We start from the raw sequence: 15371 nt of genomic DNA on the forward strand, positions 1-15371 counted from the left end.
ATTGTGATGGTGAAATGTTTGCCGATGATTTTAAATTTTATAGAGCAATTAATAGTATTAAGGACTGCGAACTCCTTCAGCGTGACCTTAATAGAGTAATACTTTGGGCAAAACAAAACAGATTATCTTTTAATGTTGAAAAGTGTATTTCAGTAAATTTTACTAGAAAAAAAGTGGCAATTAATTACAATTATAAAATGGGTACTAATGTCTTAAAATGTAAAACAGAAATAAAAGACTTGGGAGTAGTTTTCGACAATAAGTTGCATTTCGATGCTCATATTAACACGGTTGTTAATAAGGCATTTAAGATTTTGGGTTTTATAATTCGTAATGCCTGTAACTTTACTAATTTAAAGACCATTACTACTCTCTATAATGTCTATGTTCGCAGCATATTGGAATATGCCTCGATTGTTTGGTGTCCATTCTATTCGGTTTACGAACAAATGTTGGAAAAAGTTCAAAAAAGGTTTTTGCGGTATTTGTACTATAAAAAACATGGTGTGTATCTGATGGATATATCTTATGAAAATCTTTTGACAGAATTTAATTTAAAAAAACTTACTTCCAGAAGAACTGTGGCCTGCTTGTTGTTTACGCATAAGATCCTTCATAATAATATAGATTGTTCATTTCTTCTCGAAAAACTGCTTTTAACGGTAAATATTCATAACAATAGAGATTTAGGAACTTTTTATATAAAAAAAACAAATACCAATTTAGGTAAAAAGTCGCCAATTTTTCGAATGTCCAGTGCCGCCAACCTACTATTTCATATTGACATATTTTACGAAACATTTGGGAAGTTTAAAAAAAATATATCTGATGTAGAATACTTTTAAGTTTTTTTCTTTTTAGTTTTTTTTTTTTGAGTTACCTAATGTGTTATCTGGGGGGCAAAGAATCTATTTTTTTTCAATTTTGTAATATGTAGTGCTTACTGTGCTTATTGGTCATTAAGGACCAATTGTAATCATTTAATGGACTTTGTGTCTGTAGATTGTATAAATAAATAAATAAATAAATAATCACATTCATGGGCTAATTTTACCGAGAAATTACACTTGATTGTAAAAATAAGTTCTAGGTACACAAATCTGTTAGGAATAGTAATACTGTGATAAAAATTTAAATATGACATGCATGACTCTAGCCCAAACCTAAACCGGCTGAATTAGGTGGACAAGCTACTACCAACCCCGAACTTGTATGTTGAAAACACCAAATATATAGAAATTACTATTGGCATACTCTTAATTGAGAATGTCAACCGTGTAGCAGTACTTACTTTTTATATATTATATACAAACACTTTAAATAAGTGCTGTAAATTAGATTAAAAAAGAAAAGAAACGCTCTACGATAAATACGTTGCCGATAAGCAGCCACGGAACCTTACTATACAAATCTAGCGACTAGAAAAACTAATGAAATGAACAAAAATCGTTATGCGGTAGTTTTCAGATTGAATTTTCCGGAACTTTTGATTTTAATAATTACAACTAGGATTAAATTTCATAATCCTAATATACAAGAAGTTTAGATCTTGAAACTGTTCTCAGAAAACAAGTCAACCAAATAGAAAGTATGTAGCATCATTTACTAATAAAATAAATCAAGTATTCGGGAAAAATGGATTAGAAAGGAACCTACTAATCATTTAAATAAATCATGGAATTTCTAGATAACATTCATATTTCGGTCCAATAAAGTGCCTCGAAGCTGGGCATTAAAGAGCCAACACTTCATTTCAAGGTTTTCTTTTTTTTCTTAGTTTCTTAATGCCAATAAACACTTTTTTTTTCAATATAACCTAGAAAAGAAAAACAATATTCATACCTTCTAGTACTTGCAATTCGTAAGGGCTATGATCGCTATCGGCCAAATTTTTAATTTGGAGCAACAGAGCGGTCAGGTCCGTGATAAGGTCCAACACTCCCGGATGTCTTGAGGTACCTTAAATAACAAACACACAATAAACATTTCAATAACAAAAAAATTGATTGTTACCATTATCCTCATAGTTAACAGAGCTATGTTTCTGAACGATTTCTTTGGCCTCCTCCTTGCACCTTTCCCTCAATAGTGAGGGCGTCAAAATGGCCGTTAAGTGAGGATCCGGAGAGATTTCTTGACAAAACACCTGGAAATTACCCCAATTACATACAAACGCTAAAACAACCATTTTTTTTTATTCCCTTACTTGTAACTCGTCCAACAACGTTTGCAGTTCCATATTTAACTTCTCTAAGTCGATCAAAATGTTCGCGTATTTCCTCTCGAAGTCCTCGGTCAGTTCCTCTTCGAAGGAGTTCAGTTTTTCCGCCTCCGAGTTCATCGCTTTCAATTGCTTTATGCGGGTTTTTTTCGCGTTTAGGATTTTCATCACTAAAACGACCTTTTCCAGATATTTTAGGGGGAATTGGCCGACGCGGCCTTGGGCCAACGCCGAGAACGGCACCGGACTGTTTGGCATTATACCTTTAAGAGAAAAACACAGACATGTTTGGTTATAACTTAGAAACCACTTAGAATAATTACATAATATTATTAAGTTAATATAGAAACACAAATTAATTAAACCAGATGTATTCAAAGCAATTTATTTTTAAAGCAGAGCGCTTTCGGCGTATGAGCCATCATTAGTGCTAACTGAAAATAAGTTGGGTGTTGTATATATGCGTAAAAAACTTATAACTAAAGGTGCATACATAAAATGTACACAGTTGTCAGTTTAAACCCCAGGTATCATAGATGATACGTTGAGATTTTATTTTCTCAAACAAAGCGCGCATTAATATTTCGCTCGGAACCAGACGTATCATTGGCGATGCCCACGGGCAATGCTGTTTATATTTTTTTTCGCACGCGATTTTGACATTTTGAGGTTTTTAATTTTATGCAGTTTGTTTACGTTTGGACTTGTGTTTCTTGGACCATGGTTTTAAGTATAAATAAACGTAAGTATAGAAAAATTAATTATTTTTTTTGTTTAAAATATAGTTTGTAGCTTGCAGAATTACGATTTAATAAAAAAGTGTGAAAAAAGTTAAAATTTCGGATGATTTGAAGAGTTTTAGTTAAGGTGATACCTTGGGATTCTACCGATTCAGATATATATTATATTATTATTTTTTAGTTGATAAAAACTACTTTTAGTTTTTATTTTTTTTTTGATGATAATATTTTTGTTTTAGGACCTTTAACACAAAAGGAGCTTCAAGATTTAGCAGACAACATTGATTTGAACCAGTCGAATATCGGAGAGCTGTCATCAGAAGATGAAGAGGAGGACCTGACGCATTTTGCTGAAGATGAACAACAAACCGACTCTTCATCATCAGACGACGACCTACCTTTGTCCCATTTTCTCCCAGCAAGAAAAACAAGTTGGGGCCGTACTGCTAAGCTAGAGGTACATTCTTTTCCATTTTTGAATGATGCTGCTGATGTAAACAAAGAGTTAGAGTACCCCCATCAAATATTCAGAAAAATACATTTTAGACGACTTTTACGAAGATATTGCACTTTACACAAACATGAGAGAAGTAAAGGATAAAGGTCGTTCTTTCGAGACTACTTCTGATGAAATAAAAATGTTTATTGGAGTGTCGATATTAATGGGAATTTACGGACTTTCGTTAAGAACATCCGAGACCAAAACATCCGAGAATTCGGATGTTTTGGTCCAGAGAAATGATGGTTCCCATGATATCTGATAATATTACCAGAGACCGATATTTTGGTTTGCGCTGTCCTCAAACTTGTAGAAGATGACAAGATATCAAGGGAGCAAAGGAGTTTAGATAGGTTTTGGAAAGTAAGGCCAATGCTTGTCAGAGTTTTGAAATGATGTAGACAAAATAAACGTACTGAGGCGGCATCAATCGACGAACAGATGATACCATTCCATGGTAAAGTAATAATGCGACGATTTGTGCGTGGAAAACCTGAACCAGTAGCCAACACCACTGAAATTCCTTTGGATTTTTACTTGTACGAAGGAAAGGGCTTGTCACTTAAGTCAGCGCTCACTCCTGTACCAGAGAAGCTTGATATAGGTGGCAGAATGGTACTCAAACTAACTGACACTTTACCAGCTGGTGTTTCAGTTTACACTGACAGATATTTTACACCTATTCCACTAATAGATGCATTATTGTCCAGAAAACTAACCCTAACAGGAACCATGATACTAAATAGGCTTCCAAAAAACGCAACATTTTTAAAAGATAACGATTTAAAAAAATCAGGCAGAGGTTCCCATGACCAGTTGGTAAGACAGGATTCCAACGTCAATTTAGTCAAGTGGTTTGATTCGAAACCTGTACACTTTGCTTCATCATCTACTGGCGTTGAGCCACTAGGAACATGTTCACGTTGATCCAAAACCGAAAATAAATACATAACAATAAATCAGCCTGCAATAGTAAATGAATACAATTTAAAAATGGGAGGGGTGGATCTACTGGATAGAGTGATTGGAAAGTATCCTATGCGTGCTCGAACAGACAAATGGACGATTCGAACCATTTATCACTTTTTTGATTTTTCAATTGCTGCTAGCTGGTTAGAATACCGAGAGAATGCTATGTCTTTAAATCATGCAAAGAAGGATATTATGGATTATCTTGATTTTAGAACTCTCGCTAGGTAAATCGTTAATTCATTCTGCTAATGAAAGCAAAAATGAAGAAAATAATATTGAGGAAGAAGATGAATTACCAACTTCTCGCAAGCAAAGAAAAGTTGAGCCTGTACCAGACAAGAGAGACAGAAAAAAAGGAAATAAGCATTTACCTACTTTCATGAAGAACCAGCAAAAATCACAATTTTGTAATATCAACATTATTATTTTAAGAAACGATAGTACATTTAAAAATACTTAAGACTATATACAAACACTAAACAGGACGAACAGTATTTAAAAAGGGGGGCACGTTAGTGTCCTTCATGTTTTGTTGACATTTTATTGTAGTTCTTAGAGGGCAGGAAATACTGTGTTAAAATAGGTTAACCTATAGTCAACTTCACTTTAAAATCAATATTATGCGAACCTGTCAGAGTGGTAGTAGCGACAGTCGGTCTAGATATCATTATCATAAATGGTGTGCGGTAGTACAAGTTGGTGATAAATTGGTGACACAAATTAGACTACAACAGTGATTTTTTGTTCGGATAAGGAAATTGTTATCTATTTAACAATGTAAAAGCAAACTTTTTAATTAAAAAAATTGCCAATGCTTATAGAATTTTTAGTTGTGCAGTCTGATATGGAATGGAACTTAAGGTCCCCAACCTAATTAATATTTAATAAAAAAAATCAAATTAGCTAATTAAAAAAACAGATCTTTCCTGATGGTAAAAAAAAATAGTAAATTCATATCTCTACCATTCATTAATTCTCATCTAAATAAGAATATTAATAATAGCTTCATTAAACACCAATCAGAATTAAAAATTTCTTATAAAACTAAAAACAACTTGGGTTCGATTTTGATCAATACCAAGGATAAATTTGACACATTATCAAAGAGTGGTATTTACAGTCTGCAGTGTTATTCTTGTGATTGTTCATATGTGGGACGGACTTGTAGATCCTTACTTTCCTACCCATCGCTATCCTTACTTTACTATCCATTGCTTTTGTCATCTGAGAATCTTGAGGAACTACAGACCAATATAACTTTTAGTGTCAGTCCTGTTTAGTGTTCCGTATAGTCTTAAGTATTTTTAAATGTACTATCGTTCCTTATAATAATAATTTTGATACTATCAAATGTGTTCCCACCACGGAAAACTTCTGGGCTTAACTGACAAGTAAGTACATTTCATTTATGCACCTTTACCTATAATGTTTTTTTACGCGTATAACACTCAACTCAATTTCAGTTAGCACTGATGATAGACTTCCTATGACCCAAAAAGCGAAATTATTTAATTGAATGGCTCCGCCGAACAACGTTGTAAGCGACATTAATTGCGATATTGAGATTTTCAGAAAATAACGTTGTAAACGACATTTTCTACCGCATGCCAGTTTTTGGTATCAGTTTTATATGAATGTGGTTTAGATGGCAGCACGTTAAATGACTTCGAAAACAGGTTGACGCGCTCGGAACAACGTTGCAACCGACAAAATGTCCGGCGCGGAGAGTATTGTTTTTTCGCCTGGTGATCAAAAGCGCTTAAATAATGGTAAAAAGAGGAAAATTAAAGTTAGTGAGTGGAAAGATAAGTGTCGTAAGCGTTCAAGGGATTCTGGAAATCCATATATATCCAAAAGAAGGCGGCCAGTGCCTGGAAAATTACCACCTGAAGAGCTAAGTCACAACATTTTCGATGTGCGTTACAGTTTTACAGGTTAGTTATTTTGCTGTTTTAGAGTAGAATAGCAAGTGTCAATAGAAGTGTGGATTGGTTGCCCATGAAGAAATGCTAAAATTATTTAGGGACTTCTACAGTATGGACTATAATCAACAAACAAGGTTTCTTGCTTCTTGCATCAAGGTAGGGGATATAAATCGCCGTCGAGTGAATGAAAACATCTCTACTAGACATTGTCCAGTTCAATATTATGTCCCAAAGAAAGATGAAGGTTACACCTCGACGCCTACAGATTCTCGTTGACAAAATAAAGTTCACCATGCCCTTGAACGATGGCAGAGGCGCGCATGGAAATCATACTAGGATCCCTGATGAAACAAAAGTTCAGAAATATGAGCAAAAAGGAATGTTTGAATCCTGACCTGAGTATCAAGAAAATGTGGCAGCTTTTCACTTCAGCACTTCACATGTACCGTGATGTTTTTCAAAGTGAGTTCAACCTAAGATTTGGTCTGCCTAGGTCCGATACCCTGTAACTAAAATTCCCTTTAAGTATGTATTCTTTAGCTGATAGAATATATAGTGAAAATGCAGTAGGGAAGTTACTTTAAATAATTATGACGTAGGGAAATTATGATTTCCTGTGAATTACTTAATTTTATTTATAACTATTTTTGAGTTTCTGGAACTTAATCATCTTTTATAAGTGCACTCATATCCTCCACCCCATATAGGCCATAGTTAATTAAGTACTCTACCAGAGCTTTATAAATTGATTCTAGTATTTTAATATTGAGAATTTTTTTAAATTGTTTCAATTTGTAGATTAGACTTCTCACTTGTTTGTCCAAATAAATGTTGACATGACAGTCCCGTTTGAGAAACTGATCGATTTGCAGACCTAGGTATTTTGTATCGTGTATCTCAACTATTTATTTTTAGTTGGCAATTTATGATGCAGAAAAGGCAATTTATTTTATTTTAGAGATATTGCATGTAAGTAAGTTGTAGTTAAACCATTAGTAGATCGCTCTAATTTGTGTTTCTGCTAATCTTTCCGTTTCATCACATGTATTCTCAACCACAGCTATAACAGTGTCATCTGCACACGAGATCAGCATTCCTTAAGAGTTATTAAAATTTAGAATGTCATTTATATAAGTTCTAGTCTTGTACCTTGGGGAACGCCTATCTGTAACTGTTTTTCTGAGCAGAGAATTGGTAAATATATCTGTAAAGAAAACACCCCCTAGCCCCTAAGCATATGTTGAACTTAAACAAAGTTTTTGTTTACTGATTCTAGTCTCACAATATTCTAAGGAAATATTCTTCCGCCCTCAAGCCCCTCTCCCCTACTACAAACACCACGAAAATGAATAGCCCAAACGCGACGTCAAGAGCTAAAATTAAATTTGCTGAGTACTTTCAAGTCCTTTAGAAGAGATTTGTTTTTTTTTGTTAATATTCTTACCAGAAAGCAAAGGATCTTTCCTATACGGTAACGTTTTACAGCCGGTCATGGGACTTTTATCGGGGGTCATCAGCGAAAACAAGCCGTTATTCCTCGGCCTGAATTTGTTCTGAAAACTGGCCAAACTTATAGTTTCGGGTTCCTCGTGGGAGAGCACTTCAAAATCGGGCACCGAATGCGTGCCCAATCCTTGTCGTTCGAATGTGATCCTGTAAGTGTTATTCGACGGATCTACGGCATCTATGCTCCCTGTATAAAGTCCATCGGAAGGTTTTCTCAATCTGAAAGTAATTAATTAATTATTTAGGATTTTGTACTTTTTTTTTCGGCTCGGTAACATTAGTTTTACATTTTGTATTTCGCCACGAAATATTTGCATAAATATAGAAAATTAAGGGATTACATCTTTAAAGGGAGTTAGGAACACTCCAAGGTACTTGAGATATTTGTCGAAGTAAATTTATGCCTGTTTCTATTTTCATTATTATTTTGTTAATACGTTCCATCCGCAACAACTAGGGCAACTGTGACACAAAATAGCAAAGTTTAAGTTTATTATTGTTTACTTAATTTTGAGCAATTTTTGTGATAAAACATTTTTTATAATGTTTTGAATTAATGTTGTTAATATTTTTGGTGAATTTTTGATGTAACTGACCTCAAAGGGAGCGATATTTACTTTTATTGTGGCATTTTCCTACGGACGATTTGTCTACTCTTTTTATACTTTTTATAACATTCATTAATGCTCTGACTAATATCAACATTCATAATTGACCGGATATGATGATACGGATGCAGTGTTTCATGGAACTTCTTGGCATGACACAAAAAACTGCAGAGCTTTGATTAGAGGTACCTAAAAACCGGTTAGATTCCTTTAAGTCGAAACATTCAAAAAACAAACTTTATTGTATTTTCAATTATAGCTGCTAATCGCCCCACCTTTCATAGAATTTAACTTTAGTCAATTGACATCAACCATTCACCAAATACCTGGGTATAATAGTTGATAAAACATTTAAAGTGAGACCAACACATTATAAAATTAACAGAAAATATCCGTAAAATTATTTATTGCTTTTATATTTTAAAAAATATTTTAAATGAAGAGTTGCTGATTTTGATTTACCAATCGTTGATGAAGTCACTGCTAAGATATGGAGTCTGGAAAGGTCTATATGGAAATTCTTTAAGAGAACTAGATAGCAGGAATTATGTAAACAGGCACTTAAAGATATCAAATGTTAAAAAAACAATAGGGCACAGATTTTTAGGATACCTGGCTCCAAAATTTCATAACATTCGCCCAAGTAGTTTGAGAGCTGCTCACAATATTAAACAATTTAGTAAAAGCTGTAGGAAATTTATGTTTTTAAATAAAGAAAATTTAAATTTTTTGAAATAGTTCAAACGAAAAAAGTTGTTTTTTTTATGGTTATATAAAGGCTTGATTTTTTCATCCTTTCTGTGACTACTATTGATAGTGTAGGTCAAGTTATGTTGGTTTTGGTTATAAGTTAGTTATAGGTTCTGGTTTTATTTTTTTGTATAATTTAGTTTATGCACACACAGGTGTTTGCGCATTTGGGTGCATGTTAAATTGTGAAATACTTTTAATAACTAATAAGAAATTATAAATTAATTCTTATTGTAACAGGACCAAGTTGATTAATAAATCTGAATTTGAATTATACATTTTTACTTTTTAGAATAATTTTTACTATGTACAGCAGTGGAAAAATGTAGAGCAACATTTAATAAGTTGCTAAAATAAAATATTAGATGATGACTTTTAGCATAAAATTTCTGTAGATAAAAACATATGGTACTTACGACACAAAAAAGAATACTTCAGAGTGGAAAAAAGTAAAGCAACATTTTTGAAATATTTCTCAAATCATGCAAAATATTTTACTTAGTGTTAGTTTAAACTGATAAGGTGACGGTATTTGGCTGCTTAAGATGCCTCGCGGTAAACATTTATCTGTCGATATTAAAAATAGAATTGTTGATTTATACAAAAGTGGTCAAAAGCAGATTGCTATTGCAAAGACATTTAGGTTACATAGATCTATCGTGTCTCGTATAATTAAGCAGTTTCATATAAATAGCGATTTATCTGTTAAGAAAAAGTCAGGAAGACGTAGAAAAACCACTCCATATACCGATAAACAAATTATCAAAATTGCTAAAAATGAGCCTTTTCTGGGATCCAATAAGATAAAGCACCGCATATCCGAAGAGCTTGGAGTAAACGTGACTTCGAGGACGGTGAGAAATAGACATTATACATCTGGTTTACATTCACTGCTTGAAAAAATAAGGTATTTTCAAATGTTGCTCTACTTTTTTACACTACTGTGTATTAGTTTTATTAGCCATTTATATTTTGTGCTGTAATATCTCTATTTCTAGCTTCGATCATGACAGTTCTGTTTATAATATTAAAGCATATTTGATTTGATTAAATAAAAAAAAACTCTACTTTTTGGATTTTCTACAACCGACTTGATCATTGCCAATTTGATTTCTTCATTTAAAACTGTTTTTGTTCTAGTTTCTTTTTTTGTACTCTACACTTCCAGTATGCTTTAATCCTTCTCAAGTAAAAACACATGTTGTAATGCCTGAATTAAAAAATGGGTCAATGAGATAAAGGCGAACTTGTTGGTATCTGATTGAAGATAAAAGAATGCTATATTAAAGCGCGTTACTAGATACAGGATGTTCTATTAAAAATAGCACAAAATTTAATTGAAAATACCATTATTTGAGTGACGATTTTGATCACCCCATATAAAAAAAATAAATTTTGGCATTTCGAATGATAAAATGCACTTAGCCAAGGACTCTACATTGATTTTTCAAAAAGATAAAAAACGTCGGTGGTAAATATTAAAATTTAAGGTATACATGGATTTTCGTAAAAATTTCTTTAAATTGTTAATAACTAGGCATATTACAACATTTTATCGCAAAATAGTATTAGGGTTAAACAGAGAGAGTCATATGAGACTCCCGTTTCGGAAAAAAATGTAGGTGGTACAATTAAAAAAAAAATATATTATATACCACGCTTTTTTGGGACACCCTGTATCAACCAAACTAATTTCAAAAAGTTGCCCTTCTAACTCAATTAACATTTCCCCTATAAAAGGTTTTTTCCGTTTCAAGATTTAGCCGCAATCGAGCACCGCGATATTAAATGGACACCCTGTATACTATACAACCCTGTCCTTTCTTCTACAAAATTGTATTTAAGTAAATTTAATTTTATTGAATAAGATACTTCAATTAACATTAACAAATGTATCACACTGAATAAACTTACGTCAAAGTTTAAGAAATCATATAAATGCGACACGGAGAGTTGGAAATGTGCCTGTAATCTACCCGACTGATAAAACAGTGGCAAGTCTTGCATTGATTTTGTTTATCACTGGTAAGTCCATGCCATTTGTTGTTAAAAAGTGTCAGTAACAATTCCTCGAAGGTTTTGTTGCAATAATTACAATAATTAGCTAATACGACCTTATAAGTTAGATTATTTGCAGCACTTATATTTCTTGCTTTTCATTTGAAGCTTCTTTAATTATTTTATAGATTTGGTTCTTATAGTAATATATTTTCGCTCGCTCAATAATAATTCTTCTCTTTAACTTTCCTTACCCTTTTCATGAAACATAGTAAAGATTTTTTTAAATGTTTTACGGGCTAACTCTGGAGCCCTAATACTTATTATTTATGTCTTAAAGTAATGTCAGATAAAAATTCAAATGAACATAAATTACCCTTGTTTTCCATTAAAATATGCAAGTTATCTTAATTTAAAAAATAAGGCAATTTCCCATTTAACCATAAGTGAGAGAAAACAACAAGAGTTATTTTCTTTATACTGGTCCATCATTTACTGTAATAAATTTAATATAGTATAAAAGTACGTCAAACCCTTACCTTGCGGTGACTTTGGTGCCTATGACCAACTGCATCGGAATTTCACCCGGTAAATCCTTAAAATTAGCCAAATCGGTCATTTTTCTCTGTTGCAACGCGCGCACCTTCTTCCGTTTCTTTTCCAATTCCAGTCGTTCCTCGTCGAAAAACGCCTGCGAGCACCTCCTCGGTTTACCCATCATCCTTCTGATTTTCGTCCATTCAGTCCTGGTCAGTTCCCGCGTTTTTAACTCGGGAAATGACTCTTTTAGGCAAATTTGAAAATCATTTTCCCCGGAAAATAAACATCTTTAAGAGAAAATCTGCATAAATACACAGTTTATGTAACATTATTATTATTATTAGGAGTTCATAATTATCAATGCGAGTTAAACTTACTTATCGATATTGCTGTAAAACCACTCGTAGCAGACCCATTTGTGTGCCTTAGGTAACTTCAGTAAATTCCTCAATCGCATCCCGATTTTCTGGCCGATTCTTCGGTCGGGCGAGTTTACTCTGGCCGGAGTTACTGGAGTAGCCGGTGCCGAGTTTCTTGAAAACGTTTTTTTATTTGTGGGTGTTTTATTTGCGCTGGTGTGACTGTCCAATGTGTTGTTTGTTTTCGGTGTTCTTTTTGTGGGGGTCGGTTTTTGTTTCTTACCACTTGATACCCTAAAAAAAAAAGATGTTGATTTATATTGAAACTTCGAGGGGATGTTCCTGAAATGTCACATTTTGTAATCGAAATAGGAAGTGTGAAATTATTGGAATGTTTCTGCGTTTTAGTGAAAGAAAGAATATTTCTTACCAAATAGTGTCATATATAATAATAATAATTTATTAGGAATAAATAGCATTACAATCTACAATCATAGTAACCTATACTCATAAATTAAATAAATAGTAGTATTACAAGTTAAATAAACATATTCACAAATAAATTACTAACGTAAAATGAAAATCCTACAGTCTCCCTCCATTTATTTATTAAACAAGAGTCAGATTTTTAAAATTCCCGACGTGTTTCGGACACGGCGGTGTCCATCATTAGGGGATACTAAAAGGAAATTATCAACAAAGAAATAAAAAGACAAACTGACACAGAAAAAAACTTAAAATTAATACAAGGCATACTTACAAAAGTTTAAAATTAGTATCAGTTATATGCATCAGGATTCCATGTCAAAAAACCCTCTATTTATTAATATTATTTTTTAAATTTATTTGTTTAGATTATGTTGTTGACAACAACCGAATAGTATACTAAAAAAACATACTAAACTCAAACCGAGGTGACATCAATGTGGAGAAGTCTTAAAAGTACCATGGTACCGGATGGCATGTTACTAAAATTTTTTGGTAAAAGCAAGAGGAAGAAAGTAGAAGGTTCATGGATAACATATTAGATGCCGCGGTTAAAATAATGATTAGTACGTTCTGAAGAAGAAAAGCACTGGATCAGTACCATAAAAAAGAAATTGTAAAGGGCAAGAGCGACGTATTAAAAGATTATGGAGAGATTTTATCATTTACAATTTGTTCTATATTTATTAAATTACTGTGTGTGCACCTTTTAAACATTACATTTAATAACTTAATCAATTGAGGTTAGTTAATAATAATAATAATAATCGTTTAGAAATTAACCAAAAAAATATCACTCAAAAACAAAACAATAAATAAAGTTTAGCTCTTTCTAGTCATAACTAGTCATATTAATTAAATTAAATAAGCTATTATATGTATAATTCCTGTAGTGCACCAAATATTACCTGCAATGAATATTCAAGAACACATAAATTGTTTAGTAAGCTTTAGGTTGGGACAAGCTGGCAATGATCCTATTTTAGCCAAATTCACGGACCGAGAAATGAAGAAATGTATTTTTGGTAAAATTAAAAAAAGAAAAAGGCTGAAGCTTAGGAAGTATGATCTCGTTTATAAACTAACGGATAAAAACAATAGATCATATTTAAACGATGATTTACCCATTACCAAAAGAAACTTATTTGAAAAGGTAAAGGACTTTAGAAAAGAAAAAAACTTTAAATTATGTTTTTGTATGAGTGGAATATCTATAAAAAAAATGACTCTGCAAATTCAGTATTATAAAGCATTAAGTAAAATTCTAGAAACCTATAAGTCCTCGGGGGAACCTGTAACCCCTAGAGGGCGCGTCCCTGGCCAACCCGCTAGGCAAGCGTGGCCTTTTAATGCCAAAACCCTTCCAATGTTGAGTTCTAAAACAGATATACCCCAGGCGAGTAGAGTGAAAAACTCAGAATCTCGCACTGATAAGTCAGGTTGCCTCATGGATTCTGGGGGAGGCAAAAACTCAATAAACCCAAACATCAACCCCGCTTCAAGGATCGAAATCAAAATTGCTACGTATAATACCCGCACTATGAGATCAAAGGAACACCTTGAGATCCTGGAAAACGAACTAGAGCATATCAAATGGGATATAATTGGCCTAAGTGAAACTAGACGTCACGGAGAGAGTCTGACCACCCTTACGTCTGGACACCTATTATATCAGAAGAACGCTGACAAAAACTCACATATTGGTGGAGTGGCGATCATGATAAACAAAAAACTAAAACACCTAGTCACTAAAACGGAGGCTGCTTCAAACAGAGTAATATACATTATATTAAAGATCAATAAAAGATGCTCCATGCAAGTAATCCAAGTATACGCCCCCACAAGCTCCTCTTCAGACCAAGAAGTCGAACAATTTTATGAAACATCGAGACAGCTCAAAGGTCGGAAAACGCCAAGTTTCAAATCATTATGGGAGATTTTAACGCGAAAATCGGCCGGAAAAACGAAGACGATCCACCAAATATAGGATCGTATAGTATAGGAAACCGAAATGACAGAGGAGAAATGCTACTAGAATACCTCCAACATCAAAATCTATACTGTTTGAACACCTTTTACAAAAAACCCCCCCCCCAGGGAAAGTGGACTTGGAGAAGCCCGGACGGACAAATAAAAAACGAAATAGACTATATAATTTCCAACAGACGAGACATATGCCAAGATGTGTCTGTCTTAAACTCTTTCGATACAGGCAGCGACCACCGATTGGTCCGAACAAGATTGCTAATCAACACTAAAGCTTAAAGGAAAAAGATGGTTCAAAAAGGAAACTATCCGACCACTGAAACATTGATGTCAAAGGTAGACGAATACCAAACTATTCTAGAAGCCAAACTGCACAACTTAAATTACCTGAAGAAAATGGAACTGGACGAGCTATCAACAACCATAACGAGCAGTATCCAGGTAGCAACAAAGAAAATTTGCTGTAAGTACAAAGTAAAAAAACCATCCAAACTAAGCCCAAACACACTGAAGCTAATAGACCAAAGGAAAAGAACTGCCAGAGACTCAAATGAATACATGGAGATATGTAACAATAAACACAGAATGTCGAAAAGACCTAAGATCTCATAATAATCAGCTAATAGAAAGAGCCATTGAAAAAAACTCAAACATGAAAGTACTCAGGTCAAATATGTCTGGAGGAAGGAAAACACTTTTTAAAATAAAAAATAAAAATGGGGAAACGGTTACAGATAGACAAGGTGTAATAAATGTCATTCAAGACTTCTACAAGGACTTG

General features: G+C 33.3%; 1 protein-coding gene across 2 annotated transcripts in view; it reads right to left on the reverse strand.

Moving 5' to 3' along the window:
* The window catches only part of LOC126738423 (protein lin-9 homolog), a 37939-nt gene that overhangs the window by 13490 nt on the left and 9078 nt on the right, over positions 1-15371 (reverse strand). For both annotated transcript variants that reach the window (XM_050443757.1, XM_050443756.1), the window contains exons 3-8: positions 12137-12412; positions 11759-12046; positions 7802-8082; positions 2207-2484; positions 2014-2146; positions 1843-1959 (exon numbers count right to left, since the gene is read on the reverse strand). In XM_050443757.1, the coding sequence (XP_050299714.1) occupies positions 1843-1959; positions 2014-2146; positions 2207-2484; positions 7802-8082; positions 11759-12046; positions 12137-12412 (1373 nt within the window). The remainder of the gene's footprint in view (positions 1-1842; positions 1960-2013; positions 2147-2206; positions 2485-7801; positions 8083-11758; positions 12047-12136; positions 12413-15371) is intronic.

The sequence above is a fragment of the Anthonomus grandis genome, chromosome 7 (genome assembly GCF_022605725.1).
Source record: "Anthonomus grandis grandis chromosome 7, icAntGran1.3, whole genome shotgun sequence".
Lineage (NCBI taxonomy): Eukaryota > Metazoa > Arthropoda > Insecta > Coleoptera > Curculionidae > Anthonomus > Anthonomus grandis.